Here is a 26419-nt window from a genome sequence, read left to right on the forward strand (position 1 = left end):
ATGTGCTCCTCTTTGGAACGAGACCAGCAATGTAATGCCAGGATTATGACTTATTAAAAAAAGTTCAAAACCCACTGAAGCAGAATTTCACTCTACACCTTGTCATTGACTTGAAGGAGTTTTGGATCACATCTAGAATCCATAATGCAGAAAGACCAAAATAGGGCGAATCTATTTCTAAAGGTGCCTCTCTCCTTTTCACACAGTCACTGTTTGTGCAGTTCTGCCTTTGCCTTTCAGCTGACATCACCAGCCATTACCCACAGATGCTGTCAGGCCACATCGAGCTCTCACAGCAGCTCAGCTCTGTGTTTTCTTCCTCCCCGGCCCCACAACGCTGCAGCGACACCATGACACTACATTCTCCCCAGAAACAATGACATGAATCCGATTTATAACTGGTGGTAAAACTTTATTATTCAAGTTTAGATGTAACAGACATCTTTGCTGCCTGAAGATTGTTTGCATAAGAAATACACCAAGAACATGTTTGTGAGTAGAAATGAACATGCACTATGAAAACCAAAAAACAAAACAAAACAAAAAAACCCAAAACAAAACAAAACAAAAAACACATCCATGTGTTGTAAGGACAAAACAATAAGAGCCAGCATTCTAGAGTCAAATCAGGGCTACAAGTTTAATGATGGTTTTTAGCAACATGAAGTCATTCTTTATTAAGTACTTTTTTTTTCTTTTTTTCTATTTATCCTGCTGGTGAATTTTCTATAAGCTAAACATACAATGGCATTTTGAGATGTTTCCTTTTCACCTATTCTCCTTTTATATAAGAGCTCAGAGGCCAAAATGACAGGACATTGCACAGAAAACTGTGGTAGATGTTCGGTTTATTCTAAGCTTTTACTTTCCTAAGTGTATTGGAAAAAAGAAGAAGAAGAAAAAAAAGGCTTTGGGTTGTGAACCATTAAATTATTGTCTTTTATCCCCTTAAAATGAGGGAAATTGGGGTTACATATGATTTCTGTATAGGTAGCATCTCGCCAACTGCTGGCTCTCCAGAACCAGCTGCATGAAAGAAAACTGTGAGGAAGAGGGTAGGGACGAATCCTATTCTGGGGTAAGGAAATAATGCAGATCATTCTACTTGGCTCATCTTAACTTTACAGAAAAGTTTAGAAGGGATTTTTCACTTATCTATCACATTTGGAATATGCTGACAAATTGCTCACTATCCTTTGCCAAGCATAACTGTCTCCACAGAAGCAGAAGGAAATGTATCTACCCTTCTGGATGAACATCAGTGAACTTCTAATCTCCTTGGCTTTTCCTGACCAGTATTAGGAATTAGCATGTTAAACTGGCCAAGAAAAATCAATACAGGAGCAAGAATGGGAATATATTCGTGCATCCTGGGCAAAAGCAGATAGTAGACAATATCCTCAGGGCATAATGCAAGCAATTATGACTAGAAAGCAACACAGTCCTGTCCAGAGATGGACTTAAAAGTCCACCCCACAGCTTCTAAATCAGATCTCCCCACTGCATAATCACTGAGTCTCAGCACTGCATACAGTTAGCACTGGTGACTTTTGTTCTGTTGCTCCTGGTTGAAAAAAAAACCACCTCTTCCTCACCCTCAGCATGCTTACCCTTCCTAAGACGTCTCTATGCTTTCTCTTTTACAACTGACACCAGTGCACCAGCACACTTTTAGCCAAAGCAAAGATAGAAGGTATCCAGTGTCATCTTTCAGCATAGAGGCAATCTGGAGCAAAACTTCTGTTAGAAAGTGCTCAAAGTTGAGGACCTGATCTCAAACTGCGCTCCAGAAAATCATCATCTCCTGCTGCATTAAATTAGGGGGCAGCAGCCACAAAGTGATAGCTTAAAGACAGTTTGGTTTGCAGAAGATGCTGCATGACCGGTCTGCTATACAGTGTTAATTCATCAGAAGTGGAAAATGTTCCTGTTCTGCAAGTTCCGATACCACGCACCCTGTTTTTGAACCCTCTGTTCAGTTTGGGGTCCCATTTGAGATGCATTTTCAGATCTCCAACAATCACTCGTAAGTAAGAGAAGCACTACACTTTTAAGACACTGGAATGCTAAGAATAAAGACTCTTTGAAAGTATTAAGTTTTAGTGCTGCAAGTTGATTGAAATGCAGTGGGTGCACTGAATAACTGTGTGTGCTAACATGGGTTTGCACCTGAGAGTTATTTATTCAGGAATTATTCTTCTTTTGATCCACATGAGGGGGACTGGAATAGGAATGGGATCACCTCTTTTTGTTAATAAGCGTAACTGTGCTCCCCCCATCCCAATCAAAGAGAACAGGCTACAGCAAAGTCCCATTTCTTACAAAACAGAAATCTCAGAACATCTCAATATGTCATGGCAAGAATAACACACTTTCTTTCCTCCAATTTTATTTGCACTATCTAGGTGCACTATTAATATCAAAATCTGTCTTGTTCTTTGCGCTCTTAACATTTCATTTCTCCTCATTCCCAAACCCTGATGGGTGTATTTCTCCTTATTGGCCTCTTGCATCCGAGTAGCAAGAGATACTATGAAGTACAGGGCGGTGCTCAAGTTCTATAATGCGCATGTCCCCCATAACATATTTTGCCATGAAGATGCAGCTTCTATCAGTGAAGAAGCCACAGGTAGGTCTCGGAAGAAATAAGTCAAAACAGTAACTACTGATAACTGGCAGGCAGCTAAATCTGAAGCCAATAAAATCACTGCTAAGTGAGCCTAACGTTTTGTGGAAAAGCTGAAAAGGACACACACTGGACCCTGACGTAACAAAACGAGGGCAATCTATTTCAGTCCCCACAGAAAGAAAAAAAAAAAAAGGAAAAAAAAAAAAAAAAAAAAAAGGAAACAAAAAATACCCAACAAAAATAAATCAACAAAAACCAAGTCAGAACTTATTACTGGAGAACAATAGTAAAAACATAACCAGACATTGTCCGGCAATGGTATCAAACAGGAGATTCATCTAAAAATAGAATAAGAAGAATGTGGCCCAATATCCTTTGCTAACCTAGAACACTAATAAAGGTTTATAGAACTCAACCATGAATGGATTGAGTGGGATTTTCCATATGCTGCTCACCAGTATAGAAGCAATGGGTGGAGCAGGAAGGAATGCAAGCCTAATGATGAACAATAGCCTGTCTGTGCCTAACAAATCAGAGAAACTGTGCAATAATGTTTCATCTGTGTGAAAATGTAACATCTGAAATACTGCCAAGGTCAGTGAGACCTTTGGTGATCTGCTGTATAAGTGCTTCTCATGCATGGTGATGGTCATTCCCGGCTCCCTTAGGCACGTTATTTTTCAAAAGACTACCAAAGTGCTGAATGTTTAGGCCAGTTCCTCCCTGTTTTCCTTTTGCCAACCCCTGTAAGACATCTCCTATCATCTCTCCATTTATCTTCCACCTCCCTGTCTATCTGGTTAAGTATCTTATAAGTGCACCAAATCCTACAAGGGAGAGTGGTGAGATTCAGGTATGTTAAATACAAGAATGTTTTTTTTTTTTTTTTATGATGCTTTAGTTTCAATTACATGAAAATCTGAGAAAGGCGGCATGTAAGTGAGATCAGAATAGGACCCTTTACATATAATCTCAAGTGAGGACTTAGTCCAGAGATATTTTTATAGAACATTTTAAAAAATAAAATGCATGAATGGAGAAATAAAAGACAACATAGTATCAGAAAGACATTTTAAACTTCATTCGCTGCAACATTCATGAACCAGTTGAGCTACACCTGCCATCCAACCATAAGGAGCTAAGACCCTGCACTGCGAAAAAGAAACAAACCCAAACAAAACAAAAAAGCAACTGCGTAATATTGTAAAAATGGAGTGCAATGCTACTACAGAATGCAATAAAACATCAGCGCTGCATCGTCAAACAGCACTTATCAAAATAATTTCTGAAATGTTTCTTCTGAAACACAGACAAAGCAATAAAAAGAGGATATATGTTTATCATTTTAAGCATAACAATGTGAGTTAAGAGCTTAAGAATACAAAAGTACTTGGAATGAATAGTGCTACCCTTTTTCTCCTAAGTAGGCATAAAAATATTTTCATTTCCTTCTTGTTTTTCCATACCATTAATATCAACAAATTTCATTCATTTCATGTTATCGTTTACAACTTTAATGCACACACACAGAAAAAAAGATACCTACTGCAATAGAAATAGTTGCTTCATTACCTTGTTTGCTACATTTGCAAATGTAAACAGCGAGGCAGAGCCAGAACTGACTCTAATGCATGATGGAATATCTTTGTTGCATACGTACACTGTAGAAAATAATTATTCAATATGTCAGGCACCATTATTTGAAATGTAATACATTAATATTTACTAGAAAAATAAGGTTTTTTTTCTATTTGTTCTCCCAACTTCTTTAATGAAATAAGTTAATCTGACAGTGCATCCAGTAGCTTGTAATATCTTCTACATCCCTGTGGCAAAATAATAAACTACTGGTTGGGACACTATAATGAAAATGATTAAAGTCAGTTCTTGTACACCCTTGTAGCAAGCATGGAGGCTCGTCTAACAGCACCTTTAACCAATTATTTAATATTTAGTTATTTAGCCCTATTTCCCTGAGCAGTTATGCTGAGGAGCTTTCCCTTCATGGACAGTTTTTACAAAGCTTTAAGTATTAAAAAGTACTATGAAGACATTTAATGCTACTTAGCAAAAGCTGGTATAAGTCTACTGAAGGGACTGACTGGTATGTATAGCAATGTTAAGTCTGTGGAGAAGTAACCTTAGACTTTAAGGTTTAGAAATGTAATATATTAAAATATATTAAAATAAAATACAGCAGGTTACCTTGTTCCACGCAAATTAAACCCAGAGTGTGGCTTCTGTGTTAGAGACTTCACTAGCACAAAATGGTTTTCCTAGACTAAAGTATGCCAGGAAGAATGTAGTGATAAAATGGTAGCTAAAAATCAGCTGAGTCTGAGAAACACCTAGATGAAACTGCTGCCAAAGCTTTGAGGAGAAAGTGATCCTAAGGCATGTTGTAGGGCAGAAATTAGCCCAAATTCAAAAAAAGAAAATGACCTTTTAACATCTGTATATTTAACAAGTCTAGCTCTTATATACAATGTGCATATGTTCACTACACCTCTGCAGCAGTACATACATATACACATCTTTGCACTCTCGCCAGTTATGTCTCTTACACAACAGCAAAGATATCAAATGTCCGGTAAAATGTCCTCAAAGTTATTTGCCATGGTACACTGCATTCTGGCTAGCTTTGGTGGGCCATGTCCCATATTACTATCTCCTCCACCTACAGGCCACCACACAGTTGTTCTGTTTTTTTCTTGGTAACCCACTCATTTAAAAGAAAAAAAAATAAAAAACAAAAAATAAAAATTAAAAAAAAAATAAGAAAAAGGAAGAAAAAGAAAAGACAAGGGGTTTAATATTGGATAAGGCATGCTCTCTATATGAAGTGCTTTATAGGTCTTCACAAGACATTACAAGCTATTGAATTCCCATCAAGGAAACCTATTTCTGTTTAATTGTGCTAAGTGCTAAGGTTTACTCTTTAGGTTTTCCATTCTTTTCAGCTTGTGCATTGTTCCTGTGTAGGCCCCTCTGGATGTGAGTTGTGAAGTCATACTTGTCCGTGCAAAGATGCTGGCATATGCTGCACTGGAAAGGTCCACTGTCACCATGGCAACTCATATGCAAAGCATACATCACTTCATCCAGAAAGACAATGCCACAGTGCACACACTTGGTAGAAAGTTCATCTTGAGTACTTCTATCAACTTTCTCTGTTTTTACTACATTCAAGGGACCTTCATTTTTTACAGTTGGTGGTGCCTTACTCTTTTCCTTGGAGGCACCATTTGCAGTTGGCCCAGGTCTGGAATGCTTTATCGCCAAATCTAGAGGAATGTCATTGTCTGATCCAACAGCTGAAAAATGAGGAGGCAGATTAAAGGTGGGATAAGGCACATAGTTTTGGCAAGGATTTGGTAGGCCAGGCACATGACTCAAGTAGTGTGGATTCCCAGGAACAGACAGCTTATATTTACTCCAGAATCTCAGCCAGTCAGCTTCACTCTGAAAGTCATTGTGTACAAATGGAAGTCCAAAAAGTGGGTACTGGTATTTTTCAATAGGGCTTCCAGGTGGTGAATAGTTTGGGTGTTTCGCAGGTCTCATATATTTTTCTATCGGGCTGCCTCTCTCTGAGCTTCCTTTCCCTTCTGATATGGATGAACTGTTGCCTGGGTCTCCAGTACTTTCCTGAGGACTTTTTATCTGAATGTGCAAAGGTTGCATCCTTTTGTGAATATCCAGAGATTGGCTGACCAATATTGGCTGCTGAGCAGAATGGCTTTTAGTCAATGAACCTTGGGCCTCATATTTACTGAGGCTGGGAAGCTGAATTTCTCTCTGATGACCTTCAGTTAAGTGATCCTCTGACCTCCTCTCTAAGGGGCTTCCATTGACTTGCTCCTCACTGCTGCCCCTCTGCTGTTTGTTTAGCTGCTCAGCCTGAAGTGCCTCCGGGTTAAGGCGCTTTCTTGTTCGTCTTCTAATGATCTGCTCACCATTGTTCTGCTTAATGATGTTTAAAGGCCTGGGAGTCTGCATGGAACACACACATAATGAACAAAAGGGAAAAAGAAAGAGACATTAAACAAATCTACCCGACCAGGTTCATGCAAATTTATCTTTTCTTTTGTGAGAAGATGTAATAAAAGAGAGTTTTAAGGAAATTACTATTTTTCACAAATAAAGCAAATCAAAAGGCTGCTACTTGGCCCCTCATGTTAAAAATAAGCTGTGATTTGCTTTGTTTTATCACACTGAGTGAACCATCTCAGTACTATACCTTTTTGCTTAAAAAAGGATGAAGCCTCCAACTTGTCCTATTTCTGAAAAAGTCTGGGAGAGATCTGCTGAAAGAGGGTGCTGAGAGCCAAAGATTAGGTGGGGGATGCATGGCTCTACACACTAGTGTTACTCCATGTACTATGTCACAAGGGCTGGTACTAGCCAGGGGTTTGCACAGATCACACTACAGCAAGAACTGGGTATTACTTACCTTTACACCTATCCCATTTTTCTACAAATAAGAACTGACAGTAAAAACATGACTTTCTGATCATCACCACTGTTACCTAGCAGAATGGAGGCAGACCTGCACAAAGATGCTGGGACTTTGTCACCAATGCCTCTTCCCTCATTCCTCATTTCTTTTTTCCCAGATGTTATAATGCTGCGCTACATGAGGGAGAGAGGAAGGCCCCAGAAGGAGGGAAAGGGTCTGCAAAGAAAAAAACAGCCAGGAAGAGGCAGAACCAAGCAAGGCCTTCTGTTTCCATTTGATACTTCCCCACACCAGCTCAGAGTAGGTGGCCTATTTAGAGAAGAGCTGAAAATACTTCTGCATGAAGGAAGAAAAATAGTATGAGGTAGGACAGCTGCCAGGCCTCTTTGAAAGGCCCCTCGGCATGAAGGCAATGGTATGTGCATGAAAGATGGTACTGTAATGTCAGTATGTGTTGCTCTACTGGGCAGATGTTAAAACAACAAAACTACCTAAAACTCATTCAGTTTGGTGCTCTGGAGCTGCCATTTGTCTCATCCAAATGCAGACATAATCCTGATTTGGTTGGAGGCCAAAGAAGTGCCCCACAAAGTATTCCACTTATATGTTTACTTGGGAATTTTCCTTTTAACATTGTTTTAAAGAGCAGACTAAATTTTGGCCTACAATCAATAACCAATTTGTAACTCAAATGTAACATAATTTTGTATATTAATATAAAAGTATCCAGAGCTGGAGTTCTCACTCTTCTACTCATTTCTCTCTCTCAATATGCCATTTTCTCTTTTTCAATCTATTTACTTTCCTGATGTCTACTCATTTTTAATGGTTAACCACATTTTAGGCAGTGCAACTGCTTGTTCAAATTCTACTTTCTACTAAAAATCTAAATAAAAAGACTCTGATTTAGAGTCTAAATACACAAAATTTCAACTCAGCAGAAAAGGAGCATCTGAACCAATCTCAAAGAGACCAAAGTACGCCAAGGCAAAATTATGTTCAGATTAAATTAGAATATTTCAATGCAAATTTTATAATAAGTTAATAATAAGCAAATAAAGTTTATAGTTGCAGATCCAATGGCCAATTAATATACATATTACAAGCTCAGTTTAACTTCCTTACTTTTTGGTGACACTGTCATATTGACAAAGTGTGACAGAACTTACAAATCTGTTGATGTTGCTCACATTAAACTTTGATTTAAACGCTACAGAACACTTTCATATGGGTTCAGAATATAATTTCCAGAGATTTGGTAATACTTTTAACCTTGCTACAGGCATGTAAGATATTACTCTGTAAGATATTATTCTGTCAACGTCTGTGTCTCAAAGTTTGCTGGGGACACCAATGGACTTGTTCAAGTCCAGACAAGTCCCGAGCAAGGACGGTGAAAACCTTTGTCTTAAGGAGACAGATGGACAAGTCCAGGCAAGCCCTAGGCAAAGGTTGTGAAATCCTTTGTCTAGGGGAACGTAGATGGACAAGGCCAGGGGCAACGACAGCGAGATGAACTGCAGCTGAATAGCTGTATAGTGCTCCTTTGTGTGGACCTATCTCAGGATGATGGCCATCTCAGGAGGTACTCAATGACTCTTGCTCGAGGCCCATCCTTGTCACGTAGGCAGGAGAACAAGGAGGATAAAAGAGGAACTGAAAACCATGAGGATAGGTTTTCTGACAACAGATTCCTCATGAAGAACGGAGGATTTCTGGCAGCAGATTCCTCCTGAAGAAGACAGAGGAATTCCGGAAGATAGAGGGATTCCTGAAGATTGAGGTGATTCCTGCATACTGTCGAACTCTCCTGAACCTGCTGCCTGACCGCTGTTGCTGCTTCAAGAATTGGCTCCTCGACTTCCTCGTCTACCTGCCTGCTGCCCAAGGCCGGCCACGCTGCTGCTCCCCGTCTTCTGCTGCGTTCTGCCCGGGACCTTCAAACACCGTTCAACGGGACCGCTGCTGGATCCTGCTGGTGACTATCCCCGCTTTACGCAACTCCTGCTTCTTTTCCATCTTTTCTATCGCCCTCCTTCCCTTTCCCCGTCTCCCTGATTAGGTCTTAGTAATAAACTGGATGCAACAACATATGAACCGTTGTTTCTTAATCTCACACCGGGTATACAGATATTAAAGAACCTCATCTCCCTCCTATAAATTGGAGCGAGACAAGGTATGAAATCTGATCCTGCAAGCAGTTACAAGAAACATCCTCACACCTGTAAAGGAGGATCCTCACACCCATCTGCATTTCAACTCACTTTGCCGGAAGTTAATGGCTGTAGGTACAACTTAACAATATTTCTGACCAGTCTTCAGCTGATTAAAACAGCATATTCAGTCGAGTAACACTACACATGCATTTCCTATTATAGTAAAAAGGGGCAGACAGAAATATTATGTGTATTTGCAAGTAGAGACAAAAAAAATTACTCACTTCTAGATAGTCAATGGGGCACTCAAATTAGAAAACAGAATTTGCCAAAATTTTCCTTTTCAAATGTCTTACATCTGATCTTTAATTATACATTACACATAATGTTATGAAGCACAATTTTTTTTTTTGACATCTCTATCAACTGGTGATTTCCATCTCTCAAAAGTACAAGTAACATAAAAATAAAAGAAAATTCAGCAAATATTTCAGTGAATTATTTTGACTAGACTCCCTATATACAATGGGAAATTGCTGTGACCTCTGCACTAGGAGATCATTTATATCTAGTCCTAGAGTAATATGCTGTAACCCCTCAAGGAAGTAGTCTGAGAATTTGGCCAAAGAATCTCTACCAAATAAAATCTAGCTTTCCATGACTGTATTAGAGTTATTAAACAAAGAGGAATAATGCCACAATATAAGCGGCCAAATTCATGACTTTCTGGAGAGAAAAAGTCACTTTCCACACCAGTGAGTGTGAATATTGTGTATGTGCTTTCACTGACATGAAAGTATCTTTTTTCACTTATACTATTTTAATAACTGACCATTTAAATATTATTACACATTTTGTAACATATTTGTCTGCATTAAGGGACAGAAATGTGAAACATCTGACAAGCTTCATGCAAATGGTCCATAGATATATTGATAGAAAGGAAATGTGACTCATACCAGGAATCATTGCAATATTAACATTTATCAGTCCATATGTCTTTAGTACTATGGGACAGATAATGGATTTTTCTCCTTACTAAATACCAGTAAAACATGAGACTGCAGAGATAAGTGTATGATACACTTTCTTAAGCATTGATCGGTTAATGAGCACAGTAGTTTTAAGCAGTGATAATCCAATTAAAAGGTAGCTATGAAATGTACAAACCTACTAGAGGTGAATAATTTTATTCAGTTGAGTAGCATAATTTAGTTTAATGGGGCAGCTTAAAGGAGAGAACAGTTCTACTCCCTTGGATTTTTTTTGTATTTTCAGCCTAATAACTGTATCATCCTATACTCCTTAATTAAAAAAAATACATAAATGACAAATACTTACTATAATTTTTCATGAAGAGATAGCTAAAGAGATACACAGATAAAACAAATCTTCAAATTCTGCAGTTACACAAGAATATGGGACTGTCTTAAACAGTGTCCCAATGGAGACACTGTGGAGAGACGTGTTTGATTATTTAAGAACCCAGCTCACACCGAAGTTGCTACTGTATCACAGCAAAATGGTGTCTTAATAGAATTCTTTGTATTTGTTTGGTAGAAGTTCAATTGTAGATATTAATGTCAAGTATCCACTTAATGACAGCTTATTGTCATGCTTGGGCAGTGGATTTAAAATCTTCTTTTTCCTGTATGTATAAATGAAGTTTGACATTGCATTGCGAACTATCACAGTGGGAAGCATGCTAGTTTGAGCCATATGGTTCATAAGAATTATCTGAACTACGTTATTAATTCAAAACTAATACTTGCCTCTTTTATACATTTGTTAAGTTATACTAGTAATTATGATGAACTTCAACACTTTAATTTAGAAATTTATATCATATAAAGGAAAAGTGGAAGCTGTCCATAGAAATTCTAAGAATAAATGGAATCAAATGTCAAATTAATGTTCCAAAGCCAAATTGTCCTTTTTAAACCTTTGTAGATGCTCAGAGTAATCAATGTAACTTAAATCAGAATGTATTTACAACTTTCAGAGTTCTCCAGCAAAATGATACTTTCAGCAAGACCTGACCAAGATGCTGGCCAGAAATCACGCATTAGTCTATCTTCTCTCAATTAGTTGTCATCTGACTGGTTGGGATGTTCTGGAGCTAAAAAACAGTTACTGATCTCAGAAAACAGAGCTACTGCTTAACAATGGTGATCATCTTGCTGCTTACGAAAACTGGAATACTTGCTATAAAGTGATCTTGAGTAAACAGGATTGTTATATGGCCTGCGCATGAGACAAAGGAGAAAATCCATACAAATTATTGACTTATTTAGAAGCTTATGCCTCAAATTTGTAGACACATAAGCACTTGAGTAATAATGCATTTGAAATAGTTTCCTGTTTTTTTGTTGCTGTTTTTTTTTTTTTTTTTTTTTATTTTGAAAATGTAATTTCTAAAAAATGTTTTAAGAAAATGCATTCTCAACCAAAACACAGGTTTCTGATTTTGGCTGAAACTCCAGATTGTTACACTGCCTTGGCAAAATCCCAAAGTCCATCTTCCCTTACCAAAAACCAGTACCACTTTCTAATTTCATAGCAGGGAATAATATTTAACCCAACATTAAAAATAATATTGGGTCTTAATCTAAAAGATTCTGAGCATTTTGGAACAGATCCAAAGAAACACTTAAACGTGGCTTTCCTGGACCTGGACCAAAGCATTCAATATCTCTCAGGATCAAGCCAAGTGTCGATAAGATGAAAAGCAATACAGACAGCCCATGATTATTATTATTATTATTCCATGCCTGATCCAGAGGAATGATGAAAAATTATCTCAGAAATTAATGAGTGCCATCGCATGAGCAGTTCCTTGTTGCTTCTGAATCCTGAAGCAGACTACAGGAACTTTGAAAAAACCTAAAAAAAAACAACCAACAAACAAAAAAAACTCCAAAGAATTTCTACGAAATTTGGTGTGAAGAATAAAGGGGGGAGAACAGTAAAAGCAAGCAAAAAACAGTATTTTTGATAAGTAGAGAGCTTCATCACAACATACTGTTTGCCTATAAATGGAATTCCCAGAAAAGAAATAATTTTCCCCTTATTTCGTATCAAAATAATTAAATGCATCAGTGGTGATCTCAAACATGTCTACCCACAGCATCCCAGCCTTTTGCATAATGAATCACATCTGATTCCAAAGTGACCATACTGCAAATCCCCATTACGAAATTAACTGCAGGCCAGGGAGTGGTAGTAATCACACAACCAGGCAAGACCACAGTTGCCCAGCTTAACTGTATAACCCCTTTTTTCTGAACAAACCAGCAAGTTCTTCCTACCGAGTGAAGCTTCTGGTAGAGGCCACACGCATTGCATACATATCCACCATTTGCATTCTTTCGCCAGAGAGAGGTCTTTGTGGTCAGGCAATTGGCACAAAAAACACCCGAGCCTCTACGTCTCTGAAATAGGGAAGAAGAAAAAAAAACACAGAAAAAAAAAAACAGGTCAGAGGTGAGTCACATGATCTGCGGAGTTAGGACAAATCAACACAGGAGTTTTGTCTCTAGACTGGCAACAATGACAGTATAAACCCACACTGCCCATAATGAGGTCAGGTTCAATTGTGCTTAATAGGCACCACTGATTTTCATTATAATTAACCCTGGAGTGATGGATGAGGTGTGTGAAACACCAAAGCCTTTTCAGAATAACAGCTTTAACTTTTTGAACTTCAGGTTTTGTGCATTTAATGATGGTTTCTAAACAGCAAATTCTGAAAAACCACTCTGGAAGCTGACAGAGAACATTCTGTAAACTTCTCCTGTTTTGTTCACTGCGTTTCACAACAGATTATTTCTTTTCCCTTTGCTTGATTTTAAAGTGCGATTGGTAACAGGGATCCCGAAACACCACCGTGATAATTAGCTGCAGTTTGTATTTGCGTCATACTAATTCCTTTACTAGAGACTATACTTCATTAATTGAATACACGATATTCAGTTCCAGTCGTTCCCACTCATTTCAGAAAGCAGAGTAAGAGCATAGACTTCCCTCCGCCCGCTAAGAACAAGGAGTAACCTCTGCCAAACAAATAAAAGTACAGTATGCTTAATGAGACCTCTTTTGAGCTTTACCTGAAATCCAAGAAAACAGTCTCATCAGCACACAGACATATTTAGTTTATTCAGGCAAAGAAAGGCACAGTACAACTTTCCTAAATACCAACTGATTTTTAACCAGACTGAGCTGTGCATTCATCAGCTTTCATAATGATCCAAGAATATTTAAAAGTAGACAAGTTTATGAGTATTGCTCGTTAAATTCTTTCTGCAGAGCAATGATTTTATTAAATCTCTCATTTAAATAAAAGTCAGGCTGTGTTTGTGGGCACAAATACTAATAAGCAGGAAATGGAATTCTTTTGCTGAAAAGAAAATCTGAATTTCAACTCTGTTCCCTTTTAGCAAAGGAAAAAAAGTCAGTAAGAAACCTTCAGCATCGAAGATAAGAATGGTCGAGTATAGAGAAAAACAGTCTGGGTGAAAACTAATTTTATTATAAATTAAAAATTACTAGCACTATAAGTCAAAATTTCAGGGTTTCATAAAATTTAAGTAATTTATTTAACTTTAGTCTATACTGTAGAAGACCAGTGTTCATGCCAAAAAAATACAATGGTTATAATTGTACTCTGATACATTTCAAATGGAAAGCTTTCTGCAGACATAATTTTGGCTTCAAGACTGGAACACTTTCTTGGCATTGAAAGGGCATTTGATTCATCGGGTGTTTCACAATGTATCACTAAAAAGACCTGGTGAGCAGCCAGTTCCCTATAGGGTAATTTTTCCATCCAGATGCAAGTGCTATCAGAGGCCCTCGTCAGCTAAACTAATTATGATCTTGCATTTGCTGATGCCTGCTCACTCTAACATTCGACATCCTCTATTAATCATCAATACAAGGAAAATGAATGAAACGTAAAGAAACGAGGGCTAGTAAGCTGCACAGCCATAAAAATTTGAAATGAGTGCAATAATTTAACAAGATTGGGGAAATGTTTTTAGTGAGCACAAAGTCAGGCTAACAATTGCCCTTTTAAACCAAGAACACAATTTCATTAGTACAGCAGGTTGTGATACTTTAAGGTGATACAATAAAATCTAGATTGTCGTCGAGATAATCTCTCTCTCGCCCTCTTACATCATCTCCTAGTTTGTATCTTAAATCAGAAGCAGTAATGCACTGTTTCTCCATTTGGGTAGGGGGAGGACTGAATAGTAGCCGATATCTTCAGCCAACATTGAACACTGTGTATTCGAGACAGCGTCCACTGGGAAGGTGCCTTCACCTCCCAGTAAACTGGAGCTCCTAGCGCTGTTTGTGGTTGCATACCCCAGCAAAACTTCACCTGGCTTCTGAAATATTTTCCTTCAGAGCACAATGAAAGATTCACTAAACTAACCCCAGTTTGGTCCATTTGAAAGGCGAGAAGTTTCCAAGCGGAAATGACTGTACATGGCCAGGATTCAGACACAACTGCCTAACTGTTCCTTTCCATTCCTACTTTTTGTCTCTCGGCCTATGGTTTCTTGGTGCGGTATATTAAACAAGTGGAGTCTTAATCTGAGTAAGTCTTTCCACTCTTTTATTTCTGTTTGCATTACTTGAGCTGTGGAAATAGCCTCTACAATGTCATGGAAGACTTTTAAAATACAGAGAAGGTACTTTAGGGTTTATGCTCTGTATTCACATACACCTGAATGGTGATGGAAGGAGACTGAAATCCTCACTGAACCATATGGAACTAGTACATGTTTAAAACACTGAGAAAAGTAATTCCATTTTCATGTTTGTTTTTTTTAGAGAAAACATTTCATTCATTTTAATGAAACATTTCATGGGTTTCAGATGCAATGAAATAAAGCTGACAAGAAGCTACAAATTATCAAAAAAATACCAACGCACCAAAATATAGGTACATATTATATAGATATATATAGATATATAAATATAGATCTCTATATAGACATATAAATATATATGGATACATAGATATACACTAAAACTGGTAGACACTTCCCTATATTTAACACAGACTTATCTTTCTTCACCTTCCTAGTCTCTTATCGTTTTGCTATTTAAAGACTGCACGGGAAAATCAACAATCGTTATTCCTCAGATAAACTGTTCCAACTGTTACACATACTACTGAATTAAAAATTAAATCACCTCTGGAAAAAATAAATGCTGGTGCTTCGGAGGGCTTTTTTGTTTGTTTGTTTCTTTGTTTTTAAACAGCGTTTTATAAGGGGGATGTGTTGCTTTAAAGTGGATTTCCTGAGTGAACAGGACTGGGGCGGAATCAGAGCATATTCTTTGCTCCCAAATCCCACTAACTAGAGAACTGACCTGCTTGTTAAATATGTACCTGAGACACATTGATCATCCCTCCAAGAAAAAGTGGAAAAAATGGAAGCTCTTCTTACAAGGCTATAATGCTCCTAGTTCTCCTAAACTGTAATAGTTTTCTTAAAAAAGAAAAAAAAAATGTTTGGCTTTTACTTTCCATATAGAGAAATCATGTTATGAATCATGTTATTAGCAAACAGGAGTTATCTGAGTAGTTATTTTTTTGTCCTGGAAGTTAATTAGTGATGACATTTCTACTTCATGAGTGTCTGTTTGGCTTTGCATATTCAGCTTTTATGTTAGTCAAGAACAACGGCCAATACTGCTAATATTTTGGGATAGTCTCACAAAGTAGCAGACATTTGAGCTCCAATTCAGCAAAATTTGAACAACAGCAACAGACCACAGCCTCAGTAAATCCCAGGCATATGCTCAAGAGCTGCGCTATGAACAAACCCTGGCCACCATTTTAAAGAAATATGGAACCCTTTGCTCTTTTTCAAACATGAACAGACTTATCATAATTAAAGAATCTCTTAAGATCAGCCCAGAAAAGGTAAATCAATTTAACTAATCATGGGAAGGCTTGAGCCGCAGTCTCCCACTCAGTGCCACAAGCACTAACAGGAGGTATCAATGAAAATTTCCCATATATCTTTGGAAGAAAAGCCTGAAGGATGTAAGTAACTAAAATATGTATCTACTAAGTCAAGCCTTAATCATCTGGAGCCTTGTAACCACTACATTACAATCACAAATCCTGAAGGGGCCAGTGAAGTTTCTGTATTTCCATTCCAACTCCTGGCTTTGGGCATTTAACATCATGGTTGTCTCAAATCACATTGGGCTAAAACTTGGCGCATGTTTTTCTCAGCCCAGATGTAACCTTACTTTTTTTGTTGTTGTTTTTGTACTGAAAACTTTGTTTAAATCAGTTCAGCTGTTTATAATTTGGAGAGTTGCCAAAATTGAGGTGGGGGTAGTGTGAGTGGACAGGGGAATTCCAAGTTCTTCATACAACTTTGGGAGAAATAAAGCATGTGCACATTTTAATATTATAGCAAAGCAACAAGTGGATTATTATTTTTACATAACTAAGCTAGGAAAGTTTGTAACTATTCACTGAAAAAGCACTACAGATCTCTCTACTGTTTTCCCTTACTAAGAACCATACTAAAAGCATGTAATTGTATAACAAACCTTGATATGCAGAGTATTTACTCACATTTTGTATGGTTTTATATCTTGACCATTTCTAATTGAACAAATCTGAAACCTGGTATACACATCATCAGGTTTGAATAGGTATTTTTTTTTTTTAACTCCTTAAATGGTTTTCAATAATTTAAACAAGAGAATTATTAGTGATTTTTGCTAGCCAGTAAAATAGCAGAGAGTACTGTAAGAAGTTACTCATTTAGGTGTATTGACAGTATCAGGCCCTTGTTTTTCATTTAAAAAAACAACATGTTTTAGATTGTAAAAATGATGTCTCACATTTTATACAATTTCAAATTTTCTAGCCATGCAGAAGTGTCATTACTTTTCAGTAATAGACGAATACTTAAAACACAGTGTACTTTCAGATGGTATTTTAACAGAACTTCATTTAGAAAAATATATATTGTAAATGCACAGCCAAAGACACTGCTCAAAAATGGTGGCTTTTTAGAAAGCCAGACTAATTGAGGGTGCTTGACTTCTAGTTCCAAATACATCCCCTTTTCAAAATTTCTGCCAGAAGATACTTTTAGAAACTCAAATAGGCTCCACAGGCATCAGCCAAGCGTTTTTCTGACATCATTCTTCCTCGATTTTGGACACAACAAAACTTGTATTTTTGCTGATTACTTTCACTTCCCTATCACAAAACGATGATACAATGAGGCCTGGATGACCATCTTTGGCTTTCTTCTGTGACAAAAATGGATAACATTATAATCACAGGTCCAGAATATATCCAGTGCAGACGTCATAAAATCACAGAATAGCTTGGGTTGCAAGGGACCTTAAAGACCATTTAGTTCCAACCTTTCACCATGCCCAGGGGGCTGGAACTAGAGGATCTTCCAGTAGATGAGGCTGCCCAGGGCCACATCCAACTTGGCCTTGAATGCTTCCAGGGATGGCGCACTCACAACTTCTCTGGGCAGCCTGTGCCACTGCCTAACTACCCTCTGAGTAAAGAATTTCTTCCTAATATCCAGCCTAAATCCCCCATTTTTTAGTTTAAAAATACTCCCTCTTGTCCGATAAATGTTAACAAGGATAAGCATATGCCTGATCTATCTCCACAGACAAGGCTGTGACCTCACAGGCCTCAATGAAAGCAGGGCTAAGCACTGTCTCTAAATGCACTCTGGCCACAAGGAGGTCAAGAGGGAAACACCAGGAAGCCTGAACAGCCATGGTTCAGTGTAAACCAGGTGACCCTCCAGATTGGAGACTAGACCACTGGGTCTTTCCAGGTTTTGTCCACTACTTGCCCTTATAAGAGGCAGTTGTGAATTCTCTATGCCTTGGAAAAGCTGAGATTAACTGAAGAACTGGGCAGTGATGCAGCATCTAGATGTTGGACGAAGTGCTACTTTCTTTAGTTTAGAATGAGAAAAGAAACTTTTAGCTCTCCTTTTTTTTTTTGGCTGCAGAGGCATGCAGACCTCTCTGAATGTGTTTCATCAAAACGACTTTCACTCTTAACTATGAAAATAGCCACAACTATGTCCCTGTGAAGTTTCACATTTTAGAAGTTTAGTTGCTTTTGCTGTAACTTCGTCTAAATTAAAAATAAAGTCATTGGGTTTTCTTCCCTTCATAGCTTGGAAAGCTTTCAGGAATAGACGAGACACTTCTAAGCCTCAAAGTGTAAGTTGTCAGAAAAAAATGAAACGCGTAAGGCAGAGTGTTAAAGTGAATCTTGTTTTTAACCTCAGCGATGAGTTAAAAGATGCCTCTTGAAGTCAATTTAATATGCCAAATCCAAAGTCTTCATCTAAAAAATTTTCAAGATCACATTAGAGAATTGCACTTGAAAGACACATAAGAAGGAGGTTAGGAAAGGCAAGGCAGAAAAAAAAAACAGAAATGCCAAGAGGAAAGTTAAAATTACACACCTTGTTCACATAAAAACTTGAATGCTGTATTGTAACAGCATCTTTTATGATATATGCTGCATCACAAAATTTTAATGACAGGAATCAGGGGGTTTTTAAAGAGTGAAAAAAACCTGTAAATTAAATATTATTACTAGCTCAGCCTTTCAGAATTCTAAACCCGATCCCTTAGGGAGAGTAAATATTTATTGTGCCTGTAAACTGCATTTTTTTTTTTTTTTTTAAATCAGCAACAAAAATGCAGATGAGTAGTTTTTGTCCCAAGTTTCGTAGCATTTCCCTGTAGGTTGTAAAGCTGCCTCAGAGATAGTGGCACTTCACTAACAAAAAAAAAACAACCAAAAAACAGACAGACAAACAAAAAAAAAAACACCAAAAAACCCGCAACAACACAGACACTGAACTCTGATCCCTTTGACTTACTAAAAAGGCAGAATTTGTAAAATATTTGTTAAGGATGTCATGATTGCTACCAAGTTGAACAACTGGCTAATCAAAATGAATAATTAAATTTAAAATAAGAACAACACAGGTTTGCAAAGAGATCATAAAATCAGTTGTTATTGAATCTCTTCACCATCATTTCTTCTCTCAAGCTATGGAACACCCCGCCTTTGCCTCTGAGCTAGACCTTCAGAAAGAACTGAAGGTCCTCACGCCAGAATTCACCATCTTTTGAATCACATAAGTGATCACAGTACACTTTCCAGTGAAACGTCCTTGCAGTATATATTTTCCGTCATTTGAGCACTTCTCTGTATAAACTAAGCACTCTGCAGTGCATCTCCTTTTTAATTCATACAGGGATGGAGGGTAATTTCAGTTTCCTCCTCATGATCTGCAGTGGGAAAAATATGAAACATTAAAACCTTCTGTGCAGTTGGTGGTGATTGACGTGTAAGCATTATATGTGAAAATTATATGTAACCATTTGCTGGTCCAAATGCATATACAGGCCAAATAACTGGGCTTGAGACATTTGTAACAAACACTGAGAAATATTTTCTGGTGGAACTACATGTTAATCCGGTACTCAGAGAGTTAATTATTCACTTAATTGTTCTATGCCAAGCATGACTTTTTGGATAGCAGCTTCCTTCAACAGCCTTTTAATAAATATAATACTTTTCGAGGCCTGATCCTGAAACTGACACAAGCCGATCATCTCTAAAACCCTTGCAGTGCCTTAATCATCAGCAACCGCAGTTCGACTCAATCTCACTCCTGCTGCATTTTGCTACTGACTACCAGCACGACGACCCAGACCTCCAAGAAGCCAAACCGAAAATGAATTTGTCAAGTTTTATTCGCCCTAATACTACATTAAAAAAAAAAAAAAAAGCAAAAACCATCATCTAGCAACTCATTATCAATAATGATGACATTTTGCAATAGCCAAAACCTATTCAAGAGGAATACAAATTCTGTCTCCCATAGCTCACTGAGTCGATTACATAGGAAAGTACTGTAATGGGCCGTGCCCCGTCAAACGCTCACGTACTCAACTTCCTTCTCAATTACCAACTTGTCTGCATTGCCATCTGTAAAAACGAACACATACCTTGTGCTGCCAGTTTTTGCTCTTGCACTTCCATTAGTGGAACTGGCTGCAGCTGCTCGAGAAGAAAGCCCCGATTGTCTTTGTTTTCCCAAAACGCAGCACCATTTTTCTCCCTTCCTTGTGCCTATCGACGCAAGGAATGCATTATCTATGCTGAGGTGTGCTCACAAGTACTGAAACTACAGCCCACCTAATTTGTGTCCTGCTTTCTCTTTGCAATTTACCACCTAACACAGCAAAAAGCTGACAGCATCTTCAGCAATATGAAGATGTTACTAACACAATGGGTTTAATCAGCTTGTTTTAGGAACTGTAGTAAAACTTGCTAAGTTTCTGGCTAAGCTTCTTCTCACATTTTAAATCAAGTTGATCACTGGAGCAGTGATTTAGAACAGAACTTACACGAAGCAACCAAAAATAAGATCAGCAAGAGAAGTCAAATTTAGGAATAACAGCATTCCTTACAAAAAAGAAATAGCTGAAGTAGATGGAATAGTGTGAGTAGGCTGGACAGAGGGAGTCTGGTTCGGGAACTGTGATCCCTGTCTGTAACAACACAAACTTTCCTCCACTAGCACTTGCAGAAACAGTCTCGTGCAGCAGACTCTGAGTGTCTGCCTGAAAAACCAGCACCCGTTCCCACAGACCGCTGCTGCTCTCGGCACGGTGTGTGCTTCCCAAGGAGCTGCGCTGCTGTTAGCGAACAAACCTACAAATGTCATTATGAGCCTCTTGAATTTTCTAAATTACAAACACTGAAACACATTCAAAATTAGACTGCTCTTCTTCTCGTCAGTAACTGCACAGAAACAGTATTCTCATAACAGCCCTAAGCACGCTGAAAGAGACATCGAGAAAACTGGAAACGCTTCTGACTGTTTCATTTCTTGGCACAAGGCGAAAATATCCAAGCCCTGCTGTCTCCAATAGGGAATCTAAATCAATAGTTAGACTTTGTTACAAACAGACTCACTTTCTGAGATAAAGAGCCAGTTGTGAAGGTGCCTAAACACGGAATTAGGTGCTTAAGTTTAGGCACCGATACTGGAGGATTTATGTTTAAGAAGGCACCCCAAGTATCCCTGCTTTCATGAAGTAATCTCACTCATCAAACAAACAGATAAAAGTGGAGCAAAGATACGTCCATATTTCCTTAAACACCCCCCGACTTTGACATGGTAGAAGAACCAGACAGCATTTGCAGATCTCAGCTAAGAGCCAATATGTAACTCTACATATGATAGTAATTGAGGGTCCCAATCCCACAAGTGCTCTGCTGTACGAATGAGCACAAAGCTGCTGGAGTTCTCAGTTTCTGGCATCTGTTCCCACTTCCATAGAAATCAGATGGGCAAAATTAAGGTTTGAGGGGAAAAAAAAATCACAGACATTTAAAAAACATTCCCTGACCTTATTAAAGTCCACGTGATCTCTATTTATATAGAAAATGGCTCAGAAAGCCAGCAGCTGAGAGGAGGAACTCTCATTTGTAGATTTTGGCTGAGAGCTGCCAAAATCAGCAGGGGAAAGGCTCCTTAGGGGTAAAAATTTCAAAAGCCATTAAGTGTCTTAGAAGCCTCAGTCCCACTGACTTTTGATCACCTACATCCTCCCAGATTTGCACCCCCAATCTGGAAATTACCCTGGAAGAACAATTTCTATTTCCAAGTTACAAAATGAGGACCTAAAGTTTTAATAGAAGTGTTCAGGACTCGGAGAGGAAATGTCAATTAGGTGTCTTTTTCTTGGTGAAAACCAGTGAGGTTCATTTACCTGTTACTCATACTTAAAAAAAAAAATCCCCTTAGGACCATTAATTTTAATCAAAGAAGCAATATAACAAGAAAATGTTTCACATGGGCAGCTATACCTTACACACTTATTCAGGAACTGAAGTAACTATAATTTGAGTCTCACACAGTCCCCTGGAGAAAACTGTTACTAGGGAGGGATACAAAGCTGATCCAAATGTCCACCTATTATGTTCAGTAGGCTTAAGACTGCCCTCTTACTGCAGATCTCGTTACGTGCTGTTGCTAGAATGGCTCCCATTCAGAAAAATCAACATTTGCCAACCCATACCACACAATTACCATAGTTATTTCCTATTGTAAGCTTAGGGAGAAACTGTGGTATCCCAGATACCACGGTGTGGTAAATATTGAAAAGCAGTGGCCTTTTTATAATGGACATTTTCATCTAATCCAATCCGTTTCAAACACTCCCAGATAACAAAACAATAAGGCTGAGGCTCAGTCTAAGTGGTTGGTTCGATCACAATGATCTTATTCTCTCCTGTGATTCCACTGCTGGCAGAAATGATACTTGATGGCTTACTTTTTGATAGCCTTAGGAAGTAGGAATGGACCAGAGCAGTGATCAACCCTACAGCATTACAAGGCAGTAAAAGGGTATTCTGGGAAAAGAAAAAAAAACGTTGAAAAAAAATCCAGAAAGTTCCCTTGCAAAGGGAGAATACATCAGAAAACTGATGTGCTAGCAGAAATTTGGGGACATCCTGGGGAGAATCCAGTGAAGGGATACAAATGTGACTACACGGCTATCAGTCCCATCACAAGGAGGGGCTGAGAGAGATGGGCCTGATGAGCCTGGCAAAGAGAAGGCTCAGGGGGATCTAGCTGTGCATGTCCCTGTTCATTGCAAGGGAGTTAGAATCAATGACCTTTAAAGGTCCCTTCCAACTCTAAGGATTCTATGATTCTTACCTGCTTGAACCAATCAATATCTGATGGGGAGAGTAAAGATTCAGCCAGACTCTTCCCAGTGGGGACAAGAATCAAAGGCATGCAATGAAATGTGGGAAATCCCATTTGGACACAACAAAAAAGCCTTCCGATTGTGAGAGGTTGAACACAGAAGCAGGTTGCCATGTATATAGACTTCAAATAAATAAATCCACTCTTCAGTAAACCCTGGAGATAGTCAAAGCCCAGGGATGCAGGCCTGAGCACTCTGCTCTGAGCAGTGGGTTTCGCCTAGGTGATCTCCAGAGTTCCTTTCATCCTCAGTGATTCTGTGAAGCTGATGAACTACATGAAATTGAACTGCGTAAACCGATTCTTTCTTCAACCAATGTTTTCTTCAGTGAGCTGCCGCAGTCTGCTTGTGACTTACTGGAGTATTGATTTCTATTCACTTCAGCCTTAATTCCTATTCATTTGTCATGAAAAATATCTAAAACTTCATGTCTATAAATGCTTTAATTAAAATAGAACAGCATTCAGACTGAATGTTACAGATTTCAATCTGTAAAAGTATACAACTACTAAAAATGAAGATACTTACTTCTAAATTCCACAGTAAGCAACTTCAAAACGTTTAGTAGAAACTGAGTAAAGTATCTAAAGATGATTTTGCAAAAAATATTCTCTGCCCACTCTCCTATTGAGATCATAATGACTACTGGTAAATGAGACTCAACATAGGGTGTTGTGTAGTTTTCCTTAAAAATACCATTAAGATGAGAATAGAACAACTGTTCTATATTTTGGAGACATTTCTCCTTAAATAGTGTTTATGTACTGCAAGCATCCCTTCCATAAACAAACCAGGTCTTTGGAACAAGTGAACACAATCTCTGAAGAATCTTTACCAGCTTCTATTTCTGGTACATGATGCACTGCAAATTTTAGGCCAACATGGGCATATGGTCTCCTAATTTGATAGGAAACATTTCATGGAATTCAAGACAGAGCCACAGCATAATGACTGAAGACTTTAAAATCTGTGATATAATGCAAGATTCAAAAGAAAAGAAAGAAAAAAAGAAAAGGTAAAGAAAAACAAGTGTTTCCTGATAAAATGCTAAAAGCAGCAGCATGTAAAAATACAAGAAAGAAGAAAGTCATTGTAACTGGTCAGGATAAAGGAACACTCTGAATCCCTTTCTAATCAAGCTTAACCTCATTACTCATTAATTTAAATGTCCTACCCATGTCTTACACTCTACCTTTTTTTTTTTTTTTTTTTTTTTTTTCTTTTTTGGTTTAGGAGAATCACCCAGTAAGGAAATCAATTTATTTTTAAAACAAATAATAAACAGTATTTATCTTAATAGCTTTCATGCAAGATTTTCTTTCTTGGCAATCCTAGAAGCTTGTATGCCTTCTGTACTTTTTGTACTCATGCACATCAGCACAGACTGAATGCTGTAACTGCACAGCAGCCAATTCAACATCCCTAGACTAATTTCTATCTTACCTTGAAAAAAGGGTACTTAAATTACTTAAGACACCAACTTCAAAATCTGCATTGTCATAATCACTCCTTTCCACCTATGGATTTCATTTTTCCAAAGAAATTACTCTTATTGCAAGTGATGGGGTGAATTTACTGCTGGGGCAGTCAGCCTTGTTAAGTGGTACACACTTGCCAACAGTAGTATGAGAGCAAAATATAACTTAGCAGGGATTTCCATCCTAAGTTCTGCACTTTGAAGAAGAAATGCACCCACCCTGCCACATACTCAGTTTTATTAGTTTGGAGTGCGGCAGACAACTGGAAAATGGTATTTGAGCATCAAAGCAACAAGCTGGAACAAGAGGCCCATGTACACAACCCTGAAATGAAAAGAAACCTCTACATTTAGATATGCAGTACGAAATCATAGCTGCTACTGGTTAACAGGCTATACTCAAAGCCATTTCTGCTTTGCTGACAGAACAAAAACCTTGACATGCTTAAGAATACACTTTTCAGTTTAATTCAGGTTTTCCTTAACAGTCAATGTCAAATTGTTTTCCCTCTTTTTCTTTATTGCCTAGTGGAATCTTTGAAAGTGAAAAGGAAAAAGATGTACACCAAAGAAGAGCACTTTACAATGACACAACTTCCTCTAGGAGAAAAAAAACCCCTTCCATTTCTTCAGCATCTTTGCCAAAGTCTCTCTTTGAGAAACTGTAAAGAGAAGGGGCTTTATTTCCTACAGATATTTTATAGGAAACATTTTTTGGTTCTGTGTCATGGACTAGGATTTCACACCTTAGTGGCGAGTCATATGGAAATGGACATGGCTGTGGAAACTTCATGGCTGTGAAACCCTGATAGTAAAATCAGCAGGAAGATGAGGAAGGTGTGGGGAACACTGAATGACTAATGCGGTAACAAACCCTGGACCCATTGAGGAGATTTTGGGATGGCTGCCAACGCTACCTGCCTATGACCAGTATCCTGGACCCACTGAAGAAGACTTTAAATCCAGGCATGACACACAGGGAATAGTGCTCTTTTGAATAATGCCAGAATATGTAAGCGGATGTGAAATGTACGTATTTTTATAAGAAGAGATCTTTTCAAAATCAGGTCACAGTTACCAATGAGTTATATGACTTATACCTCTGAGAAAAAAAAAATCCTAGAAGATAAATAACAGGCCCTCTTTCCTTTATTAATAGCAAGCTGAGTTAATGAGAGAAAAACTTTCAGAAGTTATTAGAGTGCAGTGCAAAGCTAAGCATCTTAGCTATGACATACAACAAATCTGTGTTTTGCAGCTAGCTATTCCTACGCTAAATCAAAGAGCAAATGCTTTCCCATTTCAATGCACCACAACTGCATGAAGCACAAGGACAGCAAGAGGTGGTAGAAACTAGCAAAAGTCTACAGAACTAGTGATCTGATGCACACTTGTTTTATACAACAACAAATACCAAAAACTAGCTGCACTGAGCTTCTCTTTTGCTGTTCCAAGGTTAGCTTTTGGCTGATTTTATTATGGAATTGCCATTATCTACCTCTGGAGGCCCGGCACATGTGTGGCACAGCTAGGGCAGACACAGGAAATGTACCCTTAAGATGGTCAGTATACTTTTGTATTTCAGGATCATAGCCCTAGTGCTGTAGTACAAGTACAGACCACATGTACAGCTAGGGCAGGGACTCCTACTACATTTCCGTGATTAACGGTCTCAGAATGAAATACAAGTTTCCTACTGAATGTTGCAATCTCACTACAAATCTGGCCTTGTCTGCTATCTACTGCCTGGGTGTTTAGAGTACCAAAAGCTCAGCATACTCAGACCACCAGAGCCAGGTACCAGGCAGTCAGAACCCACCTCACAGCTGGTGCAAGCTGCGCTGTAGCACCCAGCTGCAGTC

General features: G+C 38.2%; 1 protein-coding gene across 4 annotated transcripts in view; it reads right to left on the minus strand.

Annotated features, from left to right (window-relative positions):
* Positions 1-407: 407 nt before the first annotated feature.
* TRPS1 (transcriptional repressor GATA binding 1) overlaps positions 408-26419 on the minus strand; it is a 210658-nt gene continuing 184646 nt past the window's right edge. For all 4 annotated transcript variants that reach the window (XM_042869970.1, XM_042869972.1, XM_042869971.1 and 1 more), the window contains 2 exons: positions 12553-12675; positions 408-6622 (listed from right to left, as the gene is read on the minus strand). In XM_042869970.1, coding sequence (XP_042725904.1) covers positions 5561-6622; positions 12553-12675 — 1185 coding nt within the window. In that variant the 3' untranslated portion in view covers positions 408-5560. The remainder of the gene's footprint in view (positions 6623-12552; positions 12676-26419) is intronic.

This window comes from Lagopus leucura, unplaced genomic scaffold (assembly GCF_019238085.1).
Source record: "Lagopus leucura isolate 7727_CA_CO unplaced genomic scaffold, USGS_WTPT01 Super-Scaffold_100002, whole genome shotgun sequence".
Lineage (NCBI taxonomy): Eukaryota > Metazoa > Chordata > Aves > Galliformes > Phasianidae > Lagopus > Lagopus leucura.